The sequence below is a fragment of the Suncus etruscus genome, chromosome 11 (assembly GCF_024139225.1).
Source record: "Suncus etruscus isolate mSunEtr1 chromosome 11, mSunEtr1.pri.cur, whole genome shotgun sequence".
NCBI lineage: Eukaryota > Metazoa > Chordata > Mammalia > Eulipotyphla > Soricidae > Suncus > Suncus etruscus.
In genome coordinates, this window is record NC_064858.1 from 4,303,367 (window position 1) to 4,325,526 (window position 22,160).

Consider the following 22,160-nt stretch of genomic DNA (forward strand, 5'->3'; position numbering starts at 1 on the left):
ACTGCTTTGCAGCTGCCCGGCCAGATGCCAGCAGAAGCGCTGTCTTGTCTCGTCACCATTTTGGGCTTGAGTTGGGTGGTGTTGTCGCCGTGGCCCAGCCGGCCGTACTCCCCGAGGCCCCAGGTGTACAGCTCCCCGCTGGATGTGAGGGCCGCGCTATGCGAGCTCCCGCAGGCGATGTCCCGGATGCGTTTGGTCTTCAGGGCCTCGATCAGCCGTGGCTTGTCACAGTTCCTAGCGTGGGTGGAAGTCACAGGCTGGGTTAACCCTGAAGAGAGTGGACGAAAATGCCCGCCCAGCTGTACCCAGCAGTTGTGTGTAGGAGAGGTGAGGTGAGGAGGTGCCGGGCCGTACTCCAAGTAAAGTTCGGATCACCGACCCTTCTGGCTGCCTTGACCACCCCGAGCCCACGCCGAGCCCACGCCAAGGCACTCACATTCTGCTGAAGTGCCCCAGCTTGCCGTCGTCACCTTCGCCCCAGGAAAACACCTTCCCATCAACAGTCAGGGCCGTGGCATGGCGGCCGCCTGCAAGAATGACAGGGAGTGGCTGCCAGGCCCAGAGTGCACCACAGAGCCACATGGGTGGGCATTTCAGAGTGGCATGTGGGACAAACAGCAACAGTTCTGGCTTCAAGAGATGAAGTTGAAGGTTGTGCCTGGCATGACCTAAGGGCGCCTGGTGTGGCAGAGCTAAGGGGCCTGCACTCTCGCGACAGAGCAAGTAGGTGGCAACCGAAGCCTTGGAGAAAGATGGCAGGGAGTTGCAGGGGCAAAACTGTCTGCAGCCTCAGCACGGTTTTTGTTTTTTTTTTTTTGCTCTTTCCAAAGTGTCCATGTGCCGACCTGGCCACCCCTGCACTAATGGAGTCTGTGCAGGCATTCCCTCTCGAATGCCGGCCTCCCTATGCTCTGGTCCTTTCCCAGAGATGCCCATCTGGGAGCAACACTGCCAGTCTCCCCTGCCAGAGATGATGGTCAGAGAGAGATGTGGCAGCTGGAAGCTAGACCCTAGGAATCAGCAGGAACAGGCAAGCAGGCTGGGAACCCACTGCCTTTCAGGCTCCTTCCCTCTGCCTTAGATTATGGCCGTTTGGACTTTCTAGCCATTGGGGTCACCCCTAAGCCTCCTCAGGCCAGCTTCCCCTCGACTCTGAGTTTTACACCTCATCTGTTCCATCCCTCAGTGTCTCAGCACAGGACCCAAATGAGCCTCTTAAATAAAGGTGGCCTGAATAAGAAGGTGTGCCTACATTTCTGAATTTTGGAAAAAAAACAATGGCTCTTCATTATCTATCACAGAGGTTTAGAGATACTGAATGGAGCATTTCCAAAGATCTTCACGGAGTTAAGAAAGCATCAGTTCCCAGAAGCTGAGGCAGGGGCTGGAGCAACAGCACAGCAGGGAGGACGTTTGCCTTGCACACAGCTGACTCAGGTTCGATCCTGGCCATTGGTAGGGTCCCCCAAGCCAGCCAGAAGTAATTCCTGAGCACAGAGCCAGGAGTAACTCCCAAATACGACCTAGTATGGGTCAAAAGTAAAAAGCCAAGCATCCACAAATAAACAAACAAACACGAAAGCCCTAGACACACCAGAAAACGAGGGATGAGGGGGTGCCCACCCACTAGAAATGCCCCCACCACTCATCTCCCTCGAGAGACATTGCCAGGAGGTTTCACGAGGGAGGCTGTGGGAGAGTCACTCGTGGTACCTGAGTGCACGGCCACCTTCTTGACCACGTAGCTGCTGAGCGCCGTGACCTGCCGTGGGATGGGCACTGTGCCACTGGCGATGCCCAGGCCCAGGCGGCCGTTGGTGGCTTCCCCACAGGCGTACACCTTCCCCTCTACTGTCACTGCATGGGAGGAAGCAGAGCAGGGACTCACGCTCATGGCACAGCCACCGCTTGGCAGGGCTACAGAGCCCCGTGGGCACCCACCGATTCTCCCACTGCGTACCCGTGGCCCTACCTGCAAACAAGCTCTTGGAGCCACCGGCCACCTGCACCACGTTCAGAGCAGACAGAGTCTCAGAGAATGAAGGCACCTTTATCTAGGAGACAGAAAGCCCAGGTTAGAGGAACTTTTAGATGACATCAGCAATTACTTACTGTCCATTCATCTGATTCTTTCAACCTAAGTGTTTTTCTCTTAGGGACACAAAAATGAAAAAAGTTTCTTTTTCTGTTTTGGGGGCATGCCCAGTGGTGCTCAGGGGTGCTCAGGGGTCACTCTTGGTGGGGCAGCAGGGACCCTATGGGATGCCAGGGAATGAACTCAGGTTGGCCACATATAAGGCAAGCACCTCCCTGCTGAACTATTGTTCACAAAATTTTTGGCTTTGTTTTGGGGCCACATCCAGCTGTTCTCAGGCCTTACCCTGGCTCTTTGCTCAAGAACCAATCACTCCTGGTGGTGTGCTCAGGGGACCAGATGGGATGCTGACATAGAAGCTAGGTCAGCTGGAGGCAAGGCTAACATTTTACTTGCTGTACTATCTTTCCAGCCCCAAAGAGCAAAACTATTTTAAAGATGAAAAGATAGGGGGATTTCAAGTTTTAAAGAGGGATTAAAGAGGGATAGAGGGATTTCAAGTTTTAAGAGCACAAGAATTGCAGCAAATATGGCCCAGATATGGCCCAAAACAGAAGGCAAGGTTATTTAAAGACAAAATTTGCATTGTTTTTGAGCATCAGAGGGAGAACCAGCAGTAAGCCCTCAGCACTGCTGGGTGTGACCCAGAAACCAAAATAAGCATTGATGTGATTTCCTGTTTACGAGGGGCAATGATGGGCTCTTAAAAGAACTACACTTGGGGCCGGGCGGTGGCGCTGAAGGTAAGGTGCCTGCCTTGCCTGCACTAGCCTTGGACGGACCGCGGTTCAATCCCCCGGTGTCCCATATGGTCCCCCAAGCCAGGAGCAACTTCTGAGCACATAGCCAGGAGTAACCCCTGAGCATTACCGGGTGTGGCCCAAAAACCCAAAAACCCAAAAAAAAAAAAAAAAAAAAAAAAAAGAACTACACTTATGAGAATGTATGAGGGAAATGGAGAGCCTGTTTAGAGTACAGGCGGGGGTCGGGTGGGGAGGAGGGAGACTTGGGACATTGGTGATGGGAATGTTGCACTGGTGATGGGTGGTGTTCTTTACATGACTGAAACCCAAACACAATCATGTATGTAATCAAGGTGTTTAAATAAAAAAAAAGAATATATTGATGTTCCATAAAGATTTAACAAATAGGGCCCGGAGAGATAGCACAACGGTGTCTGCCTTGCAAGCAGCCAATCCAGGACCAAAGGTGGTTGGTTCGAATCCCGGTGTCCCATATGGTCCCCCGTGCCTGCCAGGAGCTATTTCTGAGCAGACAGCCAGAAGTAGCCCCTGAGCACCACCAGGTGTGGCCCAAAAACCAAAAAAAGAAAAAAAAAAGATTTAACAAATAGATAAATGGATCAAAAATTGTCCTCCCCTAAATAGCCTTTGACTTCTTTGAAAATAACGCAAAATTATTTACTGGAAAAATAAAGCTGTTTTTCAAATGAAAAAAAAAAAAAAAAGAACTACACTTTCCGAGGACTACATCTGGTGACATCTAATAGTCATATCAACATATGCACAAAGTAAAACAACTGTAAAACTTTAAATATGGCCTTGGCTGTTGCTGGGCCTCTTGGGGACAAAGTCAGCGGTTGTCAAGTCCACCTCAAACACTCAGGGACGGGGCCTGCAGCAAGCAGAGGGGCAGGCACTTGGGGAGGGAAGATACCTTTGAGCCTTTCAGGCCACCCAGCTGGTCCTTGTCATTCAGTCCCCACACGAACACCTTGGTCCTGATCGTGGCTGCTGACTCCAGCCCTGCAGCCTTCTTCCTAATGAGGCTGGGCAAAGACAGAGAGGTGCCATTCAGTACAGGATGACTTTTTCCGAAAACCAGGCAAGCCACCTGAGGTGCTGCGGGTATTCTGGAGCAAGAATTCCTAGACACTGAACTGGCAAGAGCCTTGGAGGAAAAGGCCAGCAAACTGGCATCATGAGCCCTCCCGTGTGAAAGCTGATGTATGGGAGCCCGCTTAAAATGTTCTTGATGGGCTGTCGTGATAGCACAGCTTTTGTAGGGCTTTTGCCTTGCACACAGCTAACCCAGGACAAGGGTTTGATTTCCAGCATCCCATATGGTCCCTAGCACAGAGTCAGGAGGAACCCCTTGTTGCAAGTCAGAACCTGAAGAGGTTGATTGATGAAGGGATGGAGGATGAGGTCTTTCCCCTCCAGCTCGAAGCACGCGTCTGCCACCCTGTCCAGCCGACGGTTCTGAGGTGAAACGGCGGGTAAACAGCTCGCAGACAGTCAGGCTTGTGGAAATATTAGCTTTCGGTGGACAAGACTAAAGTCCAAAGCCTTAGCATCAGTTCCAGCCAAAAAGCCCCTCGCCTTCCACAGACCCTTGTTTTTATCCCCCAGAACCAGGTACCACCCAATGGTGGGATCAGGTACCACCCAATGGTGGGAGCAGAATCAAGTACCACCCTAGGGTGGGGGCAGAATGCCAGGTCACACCCTAGGGTAGGGCACAATCACCGATCAGGGTAGGGTCAGTAACATAATAATCCCAAAAATCCCTGAGCACTGCCAGGTATGGCCCCAAAACAAAACAAAACAAAAAGTTCCTAACAAGCACAAGTGAGGACACAGGCTCCCAGTCACCTTCCAGTCTGGCCAGGCCCAACCAACGTATGCCAAGTCCAGATCCTCCCATACCCACGACAGACTCAGGATAGACTCAGGCCCACCATGAGTTGGTCCCATCTGAGTATCAAACTTCTGGAATGGAGGCCAGGAAGTGGGTGGTGTTGGCACCTGTGTCCTGCTCTGTGGGACCAAACAGACTCCACCAAGCCTCGGTCAGTAACTCTGAGCAGGGAGAGGTTTAGTCAGAGGCAGAGAGTTTCCTTGTTAAGGTCTTCAGTGATCAAAAACTTTCCAAAGAGGCTGGAGAGATAGCACGGAGGTAGAGCATTTGCTTTGCATGCAGAAGGATGTTGGTTCGAATCCTGGCATTCCATATGGTCCCCTGAGCCTGCCAGGAGCAATTTCTGAGTGTAGAGCCTGGAGTGACCCCTGAGCGCTGCTGGATGTGACCCAAAAACAAAAAACAAAAAAACCCTTTCCACAGGAAGGAAAGTGCTAACATTTTGTTCCTGACACGTGTAAAAGTGTATATGTAACAATATTTATACACGATTTAAATGACAAGAGCAAAATGCTAATCGATACACCTTTCTCTTAAAAGGTCCCAATGATTTCCTAGAGAGCTGGGAACTTCCTTACTTATTCAAACCAACGGGTTCGCCCGTGCAACATAAACATAGTACAATATGTAGCGCAGATAAGGTCTTTTCACCCATCAGAGGTTTCAAAACAGTGGTCGAAGCCGTAGCACAGCGGACAGGTTTGTGCCGTGCACAGAACCAAGCTGGGTTCTCTCCCAGAATCCTGTAGGGTCAGCTGAGCACAGCCAGGAGTGATCCCTGAGCACAGAGCCAGGAGTAAGCCCTGAGCACAAGTTGTGACACAGAAACAAACAAACAAACAAAAAAACAAAGTCCTAATGCAGCAGGGCACAGACTGCAGACTGAGGGACACCTCAGAATAATTCCTTGGCACACCAGTGCCCGGAAACTGCATGACAGGCAGCAACGCAGCAGGAACATGCCACGTGTGGCCACTGTGTGAGCATTTGCCCGGGATGATCATGAGTGCAAGGCAGCAGCCCACACCCCCAGTTCCATCCCTCCACACAGTCCCGGGCAGAGCACGAGGTCCACGGAGGCCCTGCTGGCCGCTGCTCCCTCAAGAAATGCCCCATCGGTGCTCACAGTCCGGATGCTATCACCTCAACTGCAGGACTCCCCAGGACTCCCTGCTCTCCGGAGCTCCTGTAAAGGCCCTCGAGGTACTGCACTTCCCACAGCCGAAAACTACGTGTGAGTTGGTTCTAACTAGCATGTTCAGCAGCATATACAGGCCGGAAGAGGGCCCAGTGCATACATGGTGAAGGAAGAAGCATGATGTCTGGGAATGCAAAAGCAACGCAGAGTGGAGGCACCAGTGCCCTCAAGCTTCAGCCTCCAAACCACAGAACCACCACGCAGTTGTCAGCGCAGACTTGCTTTTCTTTTGATTTTTTTTTTCTTTTTTTCCTTTCCCCTTCCCCTCCCCCTTCTCCTTCTCCTTCCTCCTTTTTCTTCTTTTGGTTTTATTTGGGTGCCACACCCGGCAGTCATCAGGGCTGCCTCCAGGCTCTGCTCTCAGGGACACTCCTGGCAGTGCCTGAAAGGCCCTATGGGATGCCGGGAATTGAACCTGGATCAGTCACGCACAAGGCAAATGCCCTCCTCGCTGTGCTATTGCACCAAGAACAGATTGTCCATGACAGGCACCCAAGCATAATTGCGGCAGAAAACCATTTTATACTGAGTTAAAATACCCAGCAGAAGAGGCTACAATATATAATAATATATATATATGTATATATATGTGTGTGTATATATACTGCACTATTTTAAGAGGAAGCTTGAGCCATATGAGAAAGAAAGGGAGGGAGGGAGAGAGGAAGCGAGGAAGCAAGGAAAGGTAGGAAGGGAAGAAAGAAGAGAAGGGAAGAAGAGAAGGAAGGAAACTACAAGGACAGAGACCAACCATTAGCGGTGACATCCTGAGTGGGAACGTTCACCACCCAAAGTTCCTGGGGCCTGAATGACCTCGGGTGGAGCAGGGTCTAACCTGGGTCCTCTGGCACACTGTCCTTCACTTCCGATCTGGGTGGCACCTTTCTAAGTAGAATGGCGCCTCAACTTGACTCAACATTTTCCCAGGAAAATGACCTGGTTGACAGTTTGCATCCCCCCCAGCCCCAGAGCCCTCATACCTCCCGCTGTTGCCCTTGTCATCGTCGTCCTCCTCATTGTCAGATGCCAGGAAAGGCACGGCCGCCAAGTCCTCCTCGCCCGCGCGGATGCGGCCCAGGAGCAGCAGCCCATGGATCTTGCAGTCGATCCCAGAGCTCCGGCACTGCTTGATGGCGATCTCGATGTACCTGTGATACTAGGACGGGACATTGGCCACCATTAAGGACATCGGGACATTAAGCACCACAACGTGGGGACACCATGCAGAGTAACGTCAAGATGCCGAGCACTGTAACGTTGGGACACTGAGCACTGAGAACATCGAGATATTGGACGGGGGCACGGTGATGTCAGGACATCAGAGGAGGGCTCCTTTCCTCACTCTCTGGAAAGGCTGAGTGAGGAAGGGAAATGCAGAGGCAGGTCTGCCTTCAGAAGAGCCAGGAGCAATCCTTGGGCTTCGCCTAGTAGAGCCCAAATACCAAATACAATTGATAACAGATGTTGGTAGAGGCCTTTGGATTGGTCCTCATATTGCCTTCTGACTAGATGTCTCTCAATTGATTCCTTTACTTTTCTTGTTCAAAAAATGAACTGGCTCATGAAATCCTAGATTTGAGGGAAACAGTGGGTCTGTTCCCAAGATTCGGATGTATTTTACAGTCTCTCACAGCAGGACAGACTAAGCCATGCCTGTGTGCCTGGCAGCTTGAAAATAGCACAATGGAAATGCTTTCAACTTGTCTGCCCTAACGTGGACAGACAACAACAGATGAGAACTGTCATTTGTGGGTGTACCTATTTAAGACCCTAGACCCACCCTTTTCTGGGAGGGGTCTTGGGAACCGGATAATAGGTGTAACTTTACCTGCGAGCCCCTCCCATTCCTGGGAGGGGTCTGGGAAATGTTAGATAAGGCGGAACCAAGGGGATTCGGCCCTTTGGCTCTTGGCCCTTGCTGCGCTGCTGGGCGCTCTGAGGAAGATGGCTGAAAGGAGTTTAGATGCAGGGCCAAGAATAACTAGTGCTTAAAAGGTTATGAGATAGGCCACACACATGTGGTGAATAGGGTATGAATAAAGTTAATGCTTCCTGAAGCCTGCCTGTGAGTGAGTCTTGATTACGCCGATTACCTGGGCCTGGAACTCGCCAGCTGGATGGGGGATGAAGCCACGTGGCTGGGGCCTAAGCACAAAGGCCTCCATCCATCGCCATCCAGCCCCATCGTTATTTATTTAATTCAACAGTCATTAATATGTTTAAAATAAACTCCCTATGAATAGCTTTAGATGAATAAGGCATCAAGCATTTGGTATCTTGCCACTGCCAAATAAATTCTTGTGATACAACAGGATAGACAATACAAATAGATGTGTTACTTGTATAAGGTATACAATGGTTATTATTATAAACTTATTATTATAAGTTTGTATTATTGGTTATTATTATAAACTTGTATAAAGTGTTCAGGGGTTATCCCTGGCAGGCATATGGGACCATATGGGACCATATGGGATGCCGAGGATCAGAACCGGGTCTATCATGGGTCGGCAGCAAAGCAATCACTATGCAATCACTCCTGCCCACATGTATTTATATTTTTTTATTTACTTTTTATTTTGCTGTTTTAAATGCATTTAATTTCTTTTAAAAAAATCAAGCTGACATCTATATGGAGAGTTCTAACGGGAAACCTAAAATGGCTGCACTGCTTCGGAAGATTTTGAGAACTATTGTAAAAACCACTGACTGTCGACCATGGTTGGCTGAGGTTCGCTCTCCAACACCTCAAGCAGGCTCCAAAGCAAAAACAAACTCCACCAACTGCCTCACATCCCTCAAGAAATAACAATGGGAATTCATTCTAAAAATCGCCTGATTACCAGACAAAACAGGTCATGGCCCCAACACTTCCAGCCTGTGATGATGCCAAGAGATGTGAAAGAGGAAAAAGTGACTGGGTGGCACGTGGAGCAAGGCATGAAAGACTGCACGAACCCCTCAGCCAGACTTTCAGGAGGAGCAGAGAGAAGACAGCAGACTGCTTTCTGTGCATGTTGATCGGGGGAGTAAGACCACATTTTCTTGGACATCAGATTTCCAAATCAATCAGGGAGTCGCCCTCTCAAAGTCCCAAAGTCCCCCACATTTGGGTGTCTGCTGCTCCCAGCATGACACCTACTTACCTCGGAGCAGTCGCTGAGCAGAGACACGGTGGTGTCAGTGGGATTGATATTGATGGTCTCCAGTTCGATCAAGTTATTGAGGGAATTGCCACCTGCAAAGTGAAGGAAAAAGTTAGGAGGAGCAGCTTGTTTGAGAAAGTGGAGGGGCAGAGCGATAGGACAGCGGGCAGAGCATTGGCCATGCACACTGCCAACCTGATTTTGATCCCAGCATCCCATAGGATTCCCCAGAGCACTTCTAGGAGTGATCCCTATGCAAAGAGCCAGGAGAAAGCTCTGAGCATTGCCCCAAAACAAAGCAAATAAATATGCTTATTGAAGCCACTCCAGTACCAGATACCACGACCAGCGAAGGCATGTAGCTGCTGTCGGCGGGATCCACAATCATTTTCAGTCTGTGCACGAGAACGTCGGGGAAAATCTCCAAACGAATCCAGTGCTTCAAAAAAAGAAAACCGGAGGGGTGACATGACATATGATTCCCCCAAACAGACCCAATTCCTGAGCACAGAAAAAGACTCATGTTCTCAGTTCAACTACTAAAACTCAGTCCTGGGGCCAGAGAGATAGCATGGAGGTAGGGCATTTGCTTTGCATGCAGAAGGACGGTGGTTTGAATCCCGGCATCCCATAAGGTCCCAGAGCCTGTCAGGAGTGATTTCTGAGCTTAGAGCCAGGAGTAACCCCTGAACACTGCCGGGTGTGACCCAAAAACCCCAAAAATAAATAAATAAATAAAACTCAGTCCTATTTCATAGACTAAGATGGTGTCAGCAAAGCTTGAAAAATCTGTGTTTTTTGTTTGTTTGTTTGTTTGTTTTCAGTAAGAACAGGGGTACAGGTAAGGATGTGCCTGGGTAAAAGAAATAAGGGTCTCGTTCTTGGTCCCAAAAACCATGAAACAAGAGTCCTGACCCAGATGCTCTTTTCACCCACCCCAGTCCCAAACCCACCTGCACATAAGCAAGAGATCGGACCCCCACCCCACATAAGCAAGAACCAAATCAGCCACTGGGCAGGCTGGGAAACTTGCAGCCAAAGAAAAATCTGAAGTGAATATATCTGCAGGTACAGAAACAAACCAGCCATCCCCAGCCCCTCGGTCCCCACCAGTCTTGTCCTAACAGGAAACCAGGTGGAGGCGATTACCCCACAGCCTGAGAATGAGTTCAAGACAAGCACAGGCTGGGGATAGGCCTGCCTCGTACCACGTGGCTGACCCTGGTCCCATCCCTGAGCCCTGCTCAGTGTGGGGAGTCCCCTAAACCCAAACCCCAATCAATAGTTAGTGGAAGAGCAGCAGGGGCAACTGTGGCCCGCTGTGGCCTGTTGGTAGAGGCCTTTGGATTGGTCTCAATTGGTTCTTTTGGGCTATACATTAAAAAGATGTTCCCCCAATGCCTTCTCATGTGGCTTTTTCCCCTCCCCTGTGGGTGGGCTTTGTTTTTCCCAATAAAGGCTGCTCTGGAGGCCTGGAGGGATGCCTGCCATCTTGCCTCCTGGTTCCATATGCTGGAGTGACTGGCCTGTGGGTGAACAGCTTGTGGTGTGAGTTTCTGGCCAGCTCTTCCTTCCCAACAGCGTGTGGATCATTTCCTGTGTCGGAATTGCTGCCAGACATGTGTCTCCTCTCCTACCCAACCTGGGGCATGGGAATTCCTCTCCCACTCTGGGGATTGTGGAATGCACAACCCAGCATTCCACAGTGGTCCTACAAGTATGCCGAGCATCCCCGGCAGGGCTGCAGGTGTCCCTACCTTCCCCTGTGAGCCCGACGACTGCCAGCAGGGCTCGCAGCCGTCGATGAGACGTGCCGCCTGGTTCCCGGATGAAGACACGCTGAGGTTCTTGACCATCCGTGCCCAGCTGTCCAGCAGCGTGCCCGGCCGGCTGCCGTGGCCTCGCTTCTGCTGCTTCCCGGAACGGCCGCAGAAAATGGCTGACTGTCCTGAAAACCAACAGGCCGAATGGAGTGAGCTGGGTGGGCCCGACCACAGGGCCAAGAAATGACCAGGGTCATGCAGGTGAGCAGACAGACACTACGAACAGCTTTTACGAAATCCATTGATGGCATTTTCTGCACTTTAAATTAAACTGTGACTTAGGCCACCTGTGCTGCTCACTAATAAAAAGGGAATCATGTGTGCCAGACAGACCAATCCCTATGGGGGTGAGAGCAGTCAGTGCTTTAAGAAAACACTCATTTAGAATGCCTTTATAGGGCTGGGGCAACAGCACAGTGGGGAGGGCACTGGCCTTGCATACAGCTAACACAGGTTCAACCCCCAGAATTCCATTTGGTCCCGAGACTGCCAAGAGTGATCTCTGGGGGGCCAGAGTGATAGCACAGCGGTAGAGCATTTGCCTTGCATGTGGTCACCTGGGACGGATGCGGGTTCGATCATCCCCGACATCCCATATGGCCCCTCAAGCCTGCTAGGAGCAATTTCTTTCTTTCTTTTCTATTTTTGTTGTTATTGTTGTTGTTGTTGGGTCCCACCCGGCGGTGTTCAAGAGTTACTTCTGGCTCTACGCTCAGAAATCACTCCTGGCAGGCTCGGGGGACCATATGGGATGCCGGGATTCGAACCACCGTCCTTCTACATGCAAGGCAAACACCCTAACTCCATGCTATTTTTCAGCCCCATCCAGGAGCAATTTCTGGGCACAGAGCCATGAGTAACCCCCCAGCACTGCCAGGTATGGCCCCAAAACAAAACAAAACAAAAAGAGTGATCCCTGAGCACAGAGCCAGGAGAAATTTCTGAGCACTACCAGATGTGGCAAAAGAAAGAAAATTTATGGGGCCAAAGCCATAGGGCTGACATTTGCCTTCCACATGGCCAACCCAGATTCAATCCCCTGCAGGAGTGATTTCTGAGCACAGAGCTAGAAGTAACCCCTGAGCACCACTGGGTGTGGCCCAAAAAACAAACCAAAAAGAAACCCCAAAATTTAAAAAATTTAAATGTCTTATAAATGCAAAGTACAAAGCGGGGATGACTTTCTATTTCAACAAGAAGCTGACAGTATCCTCCCTAGAGCTCCAGTGCAAGCATCGGATTATGTGTGGAGCTGAGTCCCGGGCACAAGTGCAGCTGAGAGGCACCATTGGTAATAAGTACCACCACGCTTGGCACAGGGCTGTGTCTTCTGAAGATGGGTCCAATCCTAGCCATTTCTTTTTTTTTTTTTTTGGTTTTTGGGCCACACCCGGCGATGCTCAGGGGTTACTCCTGGCTGTCTGCTCAGAAATAGCTCCTGGCAGGCACAGGGGACCATATGGGACACCGGGATTTGAACCAACCACCTTTGGTCCTGGATCGGCTGCTTGCAAGGCAAACGCCGCTGTGCTATCTCTCCGGGCCCCAATCCTAGCCATTTCCACGAGGATCCCGGTACCTCTGGCAGCCGGGGCGGGAACAGAGTCCAGCTTTACCGGGTTTGTGATCCAGGAGGATGAAGGAAGGAGAGGTCTGTGAGTGTCTTAGATCAGAGTCTGGCCAACAGGTCACTTCAGAGGTGGGTGGGGCTGGTGAGCTATTGTCAGCCTGCCCAGAGATCAGCCACAGAAACCAGCATCTGGACACAAACTGATCCAGGGCTTTTGGGGCAAAACCTGACAATGTTTTTGGGGCTCTTCTGGCTCTGCTGAGGGGCAGGCAGGGTGCTACTCCCAGAAAAGTTCAGGGAACACATAGTGCCAGGTAAGAAACTGAGCAGGCCACAAGCTTTAACTCTGGGTCGATCATATCTCCAGTGCCTCAGAATGCATTTTACCTTTACCTTTTTTTTTTTGGGGGGGGGGGGGTGGAGGGAGAAGGTGGCTCTCAGGGGTTATTCCTGGTTGTATGCTCAGAAATCACTCCTGGAAGGCTCAGGGGATCCTATTGGATGCCAGGAACCAAACCAAGGTCCATCTGGGTTTGGCCAGGTGCAATGCAACAAAATATATAAGTAATGGCAGATAAAGAGATGGGAACCAAAAACAAAACAAAACAAAACAGGAAAGCGCCACCAGGGATGCGCTGGAACAGGCCCACAGTGACATCCGCATCCAAAGGAGAAGGCGGACTTTAGGGGTCAGCATGATAATGCAGCAGGCAGGGCACTTGCCTTGCTTGCAGCCAGCCAGGGTTCAATCCCAGGTATGAGAAAGGGAGTTAGGAGAAGAGAGAAAGGGGAGGAGAGAAGCAGCACAAGAGAGAGAGGCGGGAAGAGATAGCAAGTGACCCCAGAACCCCCTTCCTCTACCTGGCTCGTTTATCCGGCCAAACGTGTGTCTGGTGTTGTGCTTCCTGGTCTTGAAACACGTTTCGCAGAAGTCAAAGTCGTCGCAGTTCCTGCACTTAAACCGAGACCCGCTGACAGGAAACATGTGGCAGCCGTCACACCTGTGGTGTGTTCAGGGAGTTGGTGAAGAAAAAAGATGAAGGGCCCCATCGACCGGAACCCCCAACTCTCCCTCCCTCGGCACAGACTCACGTGACCCCGGGGTGGACGCTGGGCACCAGCTCCATTTCGGACAGCAGCCCCGTCCAGTGCGACTGCTGCGTGAAGTCCACGATCACGTCCTTCCCGTTGGCGCTGAAGGCTGTGCCAGGACAGACAGGCCAACAACACTCAGCCTCGGGACACCCAAAAGGCAACTGGCAAGGGCACCTGGCAGGGCCCAATCCTGCGGCCCCCAAAGCCCACATCCTTCAGAGCCACAGGTTTACGCCAACGTAGAAACCAGTCCCAGAACGGGACTGGGGAGGAAGGGCCTGGCCAGGACTGACAGAGTCCCGTGCTATGGACAGGAGGCAAAGCCAGCCAGTCAGCCTTATTCCTTCACACAGGCCTGGACAGTTAGAGGCCAACTCTTTGTCTTACCCCACTTTCCAGGGCCCCCAACTTCGCCCAAACCCTTTGGAAACCACAGTCTTTTCCAGAAAGCCCCCCTCCCTGAATATGCAGTTGTGAGGAAAGATTTGAGAAGCAAGACTGTTCAACCTTGGGTGTGAGTCCCTGGACTAGGAATCTGGCATCTGCTGAAGTCGTTCTTGTTCTTTCTTTTGTTATTGGGGGGGGGGGGGGGGGAGTGTTTTGATTCAATAAATTTTTTATTGAATCATCCTGAGATGCACAGGTACAAAATTGTTTATGAACTTAGTTTCAGTCAGACAATGTCCTACAATCTTCCCTGCACCAGGCCACATTGCCCAATAAATCACACTCCCTCCCTCCCTCCCCATCCCTCCCTCTCTCTCTCTCTTTCTCTCTCTCTCTCTCTCTCTCTCTCTCTCTCTCTCTCTCTCTCTCTCTCTCTCTCTCTCTCACACACACACACACACACACACACACACACACACACACACACACACACACATTGTGGTTTGCAATACTATTACTGAAGGGGTATCCTGCCTATCACTTTATGTCCTCTCAGCACCCAGTTCTTGTCCAGAATGATCATTTCCAACCCTCATTCTCACAGTGCTCCTTTCTCTGCCCACACTGCACTCCCCATTCTTTGTGACAAGCTACCTACCGTGGACCAGTCCTCTCGGCATTTATCTCTATTGTCTTTGGATTTCTTTACCATGCTATCTTTATTGACTTAATATCCCACACCTAAGTCATCCTTCACACTCGTTTTTCTTGCCCTTCCGTAAGACGAGCGGACATAAATGGATCAAACCAAATGCCAGCACGCAGGACTCACCTTTCACGACCCCCACACTCTGGTGGGTCACGGACCCCCACTTGTACTTGGGCGTGCTGACGGAGGCCTTGACGCGGACCTTATCCCCAATCTTGATGTGAGAAGGAGACGTTGGTGGAGGGTAGCCTGGAGGCAGGGCCCAAGTGAGCGGGAGTTAGTAGGGATACCCGGTGAGAATTCGCCCCAACACACCCCTGGGTGGGCATGGCGCACCTGTGAGCTCCACATGGATGTACCGCACCCAGTAGGTGCCACCTTTCTGCTGCCAGTCACACTGCACGTTGAGGTCGTGCAGGCCATCACGGTCCAGCTTGATGACTTTGCCCACGTCCCCTTCGCACACCTCCTCGTAGGTCCGACAGCACCGGACCATCATCCCTACCTGTGATGAACATGCGAGAATCACTCACGGGGGCTGGGAAGTTGCCCCGGAGCTGGTAGACGTGCTGGCATATAAGGGTTCAGGCTTGAGCCTGCACACAGACAGGCGGCCCCAACGCTGCTGGGAAAACCCCCACCAAAAAGAAACAAAGACGAAAACACAGAGGTCCCCTCGGGATGGGGGTATGAGTGCGAAAGTCAGCAGCACTTCCTGCTGGGAAAGCACCCAAGTTGCTCCCAGTAGCGACTAAAGGGAACCTGTGAGAGGGGCCAGGCCGGCTGCTGGAAAAGATAGATGTGGTCACTCAGAAGGAAGGTTGGCCAATTAGGCTCCAGAGAAGAGCAAAGAGAAGGAAAGAAACGGAATGGAGGAGACGGTCAGGTATGAAATAATGGGGGACAGGGGCCAAGGGAACTCAGATGCATTGGTGGTATTGAGAAAGGACAGAACTAAATATCCCAGCCAGAGTCAACAACTTAAATCCTGAGACCCACACCTCAACAACACAACTTCAAAAGGTGTCAGTTAAGCTTGCACCTTGAGGGAGTGCAAGGGGCACGGGAACAATGGTGGAGGGAGGAGGTTGACAGCGATAGTGGTGACATTGGTGCTGAAACATTGTGTGTGTGTGAAATCCAACTATAAAGAACTTGTAATCACACGGTTTCAAATGAATGAATGGATGGATGGATGGATGGATGGACAGAGGAACAGTCAGGTCAGTCCAAGGGGAGTAATAGCAGAAATGCACCAAACCCCAAAAGGGATCACGGAGAGGACAACAGGGACAGTGTTTGCTTCGCACAGGGTCAGGTTTGATGCCCGGCATCACATATGGAAGCACCACCGGGGAATTCCTGAGTCCAGAGCCAGAAGTCAGCCCTGAGCTTCATTGATGTTGTCCGCAAATCAAAGTTAATCAACTCGATAAAAGCCCGAGTGCTCACCGGGCGTGACACCTGTGACCCTCACCTGGACGTTCTCTCTCACGTACACGGCATAGTCATCGTTGCTCAGAAAGTCAGCTCGCTTCTTGTACGTCTGGCTCTCTGTGACGACAGCACCGGTGGCGGGCTGCAAAACGAAAACCACCGTTTAGACCAGCTGTGTTCAGATGCGAAGCGTCCAACCGTGCGTCGCCGGTACGGAAGTGTCCAGTCCAGAAAGGCTTGAGAGGGTTTCAAGGATGCAGCATTTCAATCTGTCCTGTTGTTGTTGCTTGTTTTGGGGGCCACGCCCAATATGCTCAGGGGCTACTCCTGGCTCTGTGTTCAGGAGACCCTATTAGGTATGGGACTCAAACCTAGGTCGGTCGCATACAAGCAAACGACCTCCCCACTGTGCTGTGCTACGGCTCCGACCCAGGACATGGCATATTTTTCATTTTCCCTTTATTCTTTTGGTTTTTGGATCATACCCGGTGGCGCTTAGGGGTTCCCTCTGGCTCTGTGCTCAGAAATCGCCCCTGGAAGGCTCAGGAGAACCATATGGGATGTCGGGAATCAAACATGGGTCCATCCGGGGTCAGCCCTGTGCAAGGTAAATGCCCTATTGCGGTGCTATCTCTCTGGCCCAGTACACGGCATATCGAAGGCATTTCCAAACACGCCCCATGAACTGACTCAAGTGGGAAGCAGATTGTAGCCTTTGCTGCCAGCACTGGGGCAGACACCACAGGGCAGAGACTGGCCAGGCCGAGCTCAGGCACCTACCGCAGCACAGGCCACGTCGTCCATATCTTCTACCAAGTCGTCGTCATCCGAACCATCCTCAGATCCCGTTTCTCCATCCGAGAGGTCTGTGCCCTGCACGTCAGAGTGGTCCAGCAGCCACCCCACTAAGGCCTCCACACCTGAGGGAAGTGGGGACAGAGAGGATGGTGAGGGCCACGGGACAGGCATGATGCGGGCAGCACTCCCGGACTCAGGGCTGAGTACCTGGCGAGCTGGTGGCGTTCCCAGAGGCACTGCCCAGGGCCTTGAGTGCCAGCTCGATGCTGCGTCGTGGGAAGCCCATTTCCATGAGCTGTACCACGGCAGGCGGCGCGGGCACCGGAGACTGGCGGCGCCGCTTGGCCCGAGCGGGGCGCGCCTGCTGCAGGGGGATGTGGGTTGCGGCCTCGCTGGAGCTGCAGTCGGCGAAGCCCGGGCTGGAAGGGTGCGTGGCCTCCACCGCCAGGCACTGGCACACAGCCAGGGCGGCCGCCTGACAGAGGAAGAAAAAGTTGAGGGCATGGACGGGCACTGGGTATGGCTCGGCTCTGTGCGCAATGGGGTGGCAGCCTCGAGAGAACTTCAGGTCTGTGAGGGCTGGTTGGAGGCAGAGCAATATCTTGGCTTGCACATGGCCAACCCAGGTTCCATCCAAAATATCCCATGGTGTCCCCTGGAACACCACCAAAAGTGGTACCTGAGCGCAGAGCCAGGCGTCAGCCCTAAGCATGGCCTGAGGTGGCCAAAAAATGAAAAATATAGGACAAGGGACATAAGGGGCTCTGCTGTTATGAGGCTCCACACTAGGAACTTCTTTAGAACAAAGAGCATCTGAAACTCAGGGAGAAACCCAAGCTGGGGGACGCAGGACTGGAGCACACTGCCCAGAGACGCTGGCGGACCCTACCTCGAGCTCCTGCTTGTCGAAAATGGCTTTCACGGGGGACGGCTGGGTGGCAGCGGCCAGCAGCTGCTGCAAGAGGATCAGGGGGGGCTGCGGCCCTTCCGGAGACATGTCCCCAACGTCGGGGGATGCAGTTGCACCATCATCTGGTAGGAGAGACAGGGAGTGTGAGATGCTGGGCATTATGTGGGTGCCAGGGATCGAACCCAGGTATAAGGCGGCACATTCTACCCACTTTACTCTCTCTGCAGCCCCAAAGTCTTTAAAGTTCTGCTTGATGGGGCTGCAGCAGTGGCACAAGCAGTAAGGCATCTGCCTTGCCCACGCTAGCCTAGAACGAACCACGGTTTAATCCCCCGGCGTCCCGTATGGTCCCCCAAGCCATGAGCGATTTCTGAGTGACCCCTGAGTGTCACTGAGTGTGGCCCAAAGCCAAAATAATAATAATAATAATAATATAAAAAAATTTTTGCTTGAAAAGACTTTTTTTGTTTTGCTTTGTTTTGCTCTGAACCACATCTGGCAGTACTCAGGAGTTATTCCTAGCTCTGAGCTCAGGAATCACTCCAGGGGGGAGGCGGTGGACCATACGGGATGCCGGGGATCGAACCCAGGTCAGTGGTGTTCAAAGAAGTACTCTCCCTAATGTGCTACCACTTGGGGGCAGAAAAACAGGAGTATAAAGGGGTTGTGAGTGGGAGAAGTTTATCCCAGATCCCTGGCACAGCAGAGGGTCCCCCAAAAGAACTCACTGCAGGAGACTGTCCTTCCAGTCCCTCCCTAGCACACAGTACTAAGCTGAGTCGACCCAAGGCTGCCCTCCACAGGACATCGGTGGAACTACATGCACCTTGCAGCACGCTGGCCAGGACCAGCTCTCGTCCTCCCCCAGCTCAGTTCCCAGGAGTGAAACAGTAAAGAAGGGGCTGGAGAGCCACAGAGGGGCTCTGATGCTCGCCCTGAGCCTATCTCCTGGCCCTACTTCGATCCCCTTGGTCCCCCAAGCAGTACAAGCAGTGATCCCTCAGCACAGAGCCATGAAGACACCCGGAGCAGAACAGGGAATAGGTGAGAAATAGGTGAGAAAATGTCCAAAGACAATTTGTTCCTTGATGGAGATTAAGAATTGGGGGGTAAGCGGTCTCAGGCAGATCAGAGGCAACTTGGGGTATTGCTGTTTGTTCCCTTAAAGAAGGGGGACTTCAGAAGAGTCCAGGGTAGGACTTCCTTTTTTTTCTTTTTTTGGTTTATGGGCCACATCCACTAACGCTCAGGGGTTACTCGCAGAATGCGCTCAGAAATCGCTCCTGGCTTGGGAGATCATGTGGAACGCCAGAGGGATTGAACAGAGGTCCGTCCTGGATCAGCCATGTGCAAGGCAAACACCCTACCATTGCGCTATCACTGTGGCCCCAGGGTGGGTGACTTTTCTCTGGAAAGTCCTTCCCAGACCGACGTCATGGGCCAAAGAGAGAACTCAGGAACCTTTCCTGTGAGATTTTAAACTACAGGTTCTGATTTTTCTCATTCTGAGCTCCAAGAGTGAGCTGCACAAGAACTCCTATTCCAGTGCCCTGAGTGATATAGCACAGTCATAGGCCGTTTGCCTTGCACAATGCCGACCCAGCAGGGACCTGCGTTTGATCTCCGGCATGTCATATGGTCCCTTGAGCCTGCCAGGAGTGATTTCTGAGCACGGAGTCAGGAGTAATCTCTGAGCGCTGCCATGTGTGGCTCAAAAACAAACAAATAAAAGAACTCCTGTTCCCTAAGAGAGCTGTACACGGGGCGGTAGTCACTGGGCTGGTGCCGTCACCACTGGCCCTGCACACACGCAACCTTTCACGTTCACATAGCTTCTTTTTTTTTTTTTGGTTTTTTTTTTTTTTTTTTTGGTTTTTGGGCCACACCCGGCGGCGCTCAGGGGTTCCTCATGGCTGTCTGCTCAGAAATAGCTCCTGGCAGGCACGAGGGACCATATGGGACACCGGGATTCGAACCGACCACCTTTGGTCCTGGATCGGCTGCTTGCAAGGCAAATGCCGCTGTGCTAGCTCTCCGGGCCCGTTCACATAGCTTCTGTCCTGAGCTCGGCTGCTCTGTGTTGCTCTACGTACACTGTCATTTCTTCCTGCTCCCTTCTGGGGCCCCAGGGTTCTCCCCTGGACAAGTCAGGAGCACAGACCATGGCAGAGGCAGCCCCTGGGGTTGGCCTACATGTTGACCTGCTGGGGGCCCATCGGGGACCCCGCTGTCTCCTCTGGCCAGAACTGTGGGTACCTGTGGGCGCTGCCTCGGGGACGGCCGGCTGGGACAGGACCTGCCGCAGCTGGTCCTGGTGTGACAGCAGAGCGCGGCCAGCCTTTAGGATGTAGAGTTTCAGCTGCTGGCGTCGCAGCAGCTCCACGTCCACTTGCCCTGGGGAGAGAAGGACTCGGTTCAGGCACCTGCCGCCCCGCCACCCCAATCTGTGACACCCACATGCTACCAGGCCAGCTCCTGCTCCGTGGGGACCCTGCGCAGTCTCTGGCCCAGGAAGTGTTCGCCACACCCAGCACCATCGGGTACAACAGGCACTTCTGCCTAAGCACCACCAGCTAGGGCTACCCACGGCCCCGTGAGCAGGAGCCTGAGAGGTGGAAGCACCATTGCTTAGAGTGAAGCCACATTTCCTGTCAGACACGGGTGAGTGCACGAGCCCAGGACAGAGGCTCCCAGATGCTCCAGTTTAGCATCACAGGAGCCAAGCACCGGGTGTAGGAGACAGGGCAGGGGGACAGCTGAGTCTGTGAGTTATAAAAGGTTAGGCCGACTGGGCCCTGGGGAACAAGCTGTGGGCAACACGCACAGCTCTGCCACCCCCCAGTGCAAGTGTGAGCTACGACTCTTCCACAGGGAGAATGCAGGGGGTCTAGGAGAAGGGCAGGGGGAAAGAGGGGAGCCCGGTGATGGTGGTGAGGGAACATGGTCAGCACACTTGGGGGACTGGCAGGGGAAGAGAAAGAGGGGTCCAGTGTGGGAGATGTGATCAGTGACGGGGGAACAGGTCCACGCCCTGGCAGGAAGGGACCCCGCTCACCTGCAGAGCCCTGCTTCAACACCTTCTTCACAGGCTGCTTCTCCAGCCTACTCCCGGCCAGGCTCACCAGCTGGGCCCACACAGCCAGCATGGGTTCCGTGAAGGGCAGGCTGCTGACGCTGAAGGCCACGGCGGGCAGCTGAGGGAGGGAGGGAGGGAGGGCACAGGAGAGGCACTTTGTATTGCAGCTGGTCCTCAGAGCCCGAGCTGCAGGCAGGCCCCCATTTACCCACACACACAAGCATGCCAGCCAGCCAGCCACCTACAGGTCTGAGGTGTGCCAGTGGACACACGTGCGAGGCACGCAGCTCCGAGAACTGCACGGTGATGCGGCCCTTTGGGGTGATGCGTGTCACGGTGCCTTCCCCAAACTCGTCGTGCAGGACCTGGCCGCCCAGTCGCAGGCGCCCGTCAATGCCGCCAATGACGGCCAGCACGGCCATGAGGCCCCCCACCTCGGGGCCCTCAGGGCCGGGGAACTGGTCCTCCAGCAGGGCCTGTTGTAGATGGAGAGACAGAAGGGCAGGTGCTGAGCCAGACGGAACGCGGCCCTCACACTCACCCCTGACGCCTGGGAGACCAGGGTCAGTGATGCTCACGGGCGACCAGCAACATGTCCAGAAATGCTGGGAGTCTTGGGGCAGGGGGGGATTTTTGCAGTCCGGAGATCAAAGTTTAGCCAAGGCCTCCCTCCAAACCCTCCCAAACTCCAACCTGATTCTTTGTTTTTCTTGGTGTCCTCAATAAACATATGGCATAAAAAAAAAAAAATTTGCAAGTATGTCTCTTTGGTTGTTTTTGTTTTGGGGTCACACCCGGTGGCATTCAGGAGTTCCTCCTGGCTCTGCGCTCAGAAATTGCTCCTGGCAGGCTCGGGGGACCAAGTGGGATGCCGGGATTTGAATCACCGTCCATCCTGGATCAGCGGTGTTCAAGGCAAACGCCCTACCGATGTGCTATCTCTCTGGCCCTGAATGTGAGTCCATGTTCATGTTCTCAGGGATCACCCCTGGAGTCTCACACGCGGGCATGTGTCATGTGTATGCCCAGACCCCACCCTCAGGCCCGCACTCACCCCACTGGCTGGCCGCCCCGCACAGGCACGGGTGACTGACTGCAGCTGTGCGTTGACATGCTTGTTGACCAGCCCGTTCCACTGGGCCAGGGAGTGCAGCGAGCGGAGCAGCGCCACCACCTCCTCAGCCAGGGTGCTGCTGTGCGTGGCCGTCAGCGAGGCCTGCGGGCGAGCCCGGCGCCTCCTCAAGGTGGACTCTGG

At 52.9% G+C, this 22,160-nt stretch overlaps 1 protein-coding gene across 1 annotated transcript in view; it reads right to left on the minus strand.

Moving 5' to 3' along the window:
• The window catches only part of HERC2 (HECT and RLD domain containing E3 ubiquitin protein ligase 2), a 110,604-nt gene that overhangs the window by 30,743 nt on the left and 57,701 nt on the right, over positions 1-22,160 (minus strand). The window contains 21 exon segments of the mRNA XM_049782721.1: positions 57-234; positions 437-527; positions 1,714-1,857; positions 1,973-2,054; positions 3,773-3,884; positions 6,935-7,110; positions 9,101-9,192; positions 9,434-9,539; positions 10,858-11,048; positions 13,355-13,494; positions 13,586-13,694; positions 14,808-14,933; positions 15,021-15,189; positions 16,162-16,263; positions 16,902-17,041; positions 17,127-17,394; positions 17,809-17,951; positions 20,086-20,223; positions 20,885-21,023; positions 21,151-21,381; positions 21,960-22,156. Coding sequence (XP_049638678.1) covers positions 57-234; positions 437-527; positions 1,714-1,857; positions 1,973-2,054; positions 3,773-3,884; positions 6,935-7,110; positions 9,101-9,192; positions 9,434-9,539; positions 10,858-11,048; positions 13,355-13,494; positions 13,586-13,694; positions 14,808-14,933; positions 15,021-15,189; positions 16,162-16,263; positions 16,902-17,041; positions 17,127-17,394; positions 17,809-17,951; positions 20,086-20,223; positions 20,885-21,023; positions 21,151-21,381; positions 21,960-22,156 — 3,074 coding nt within the window.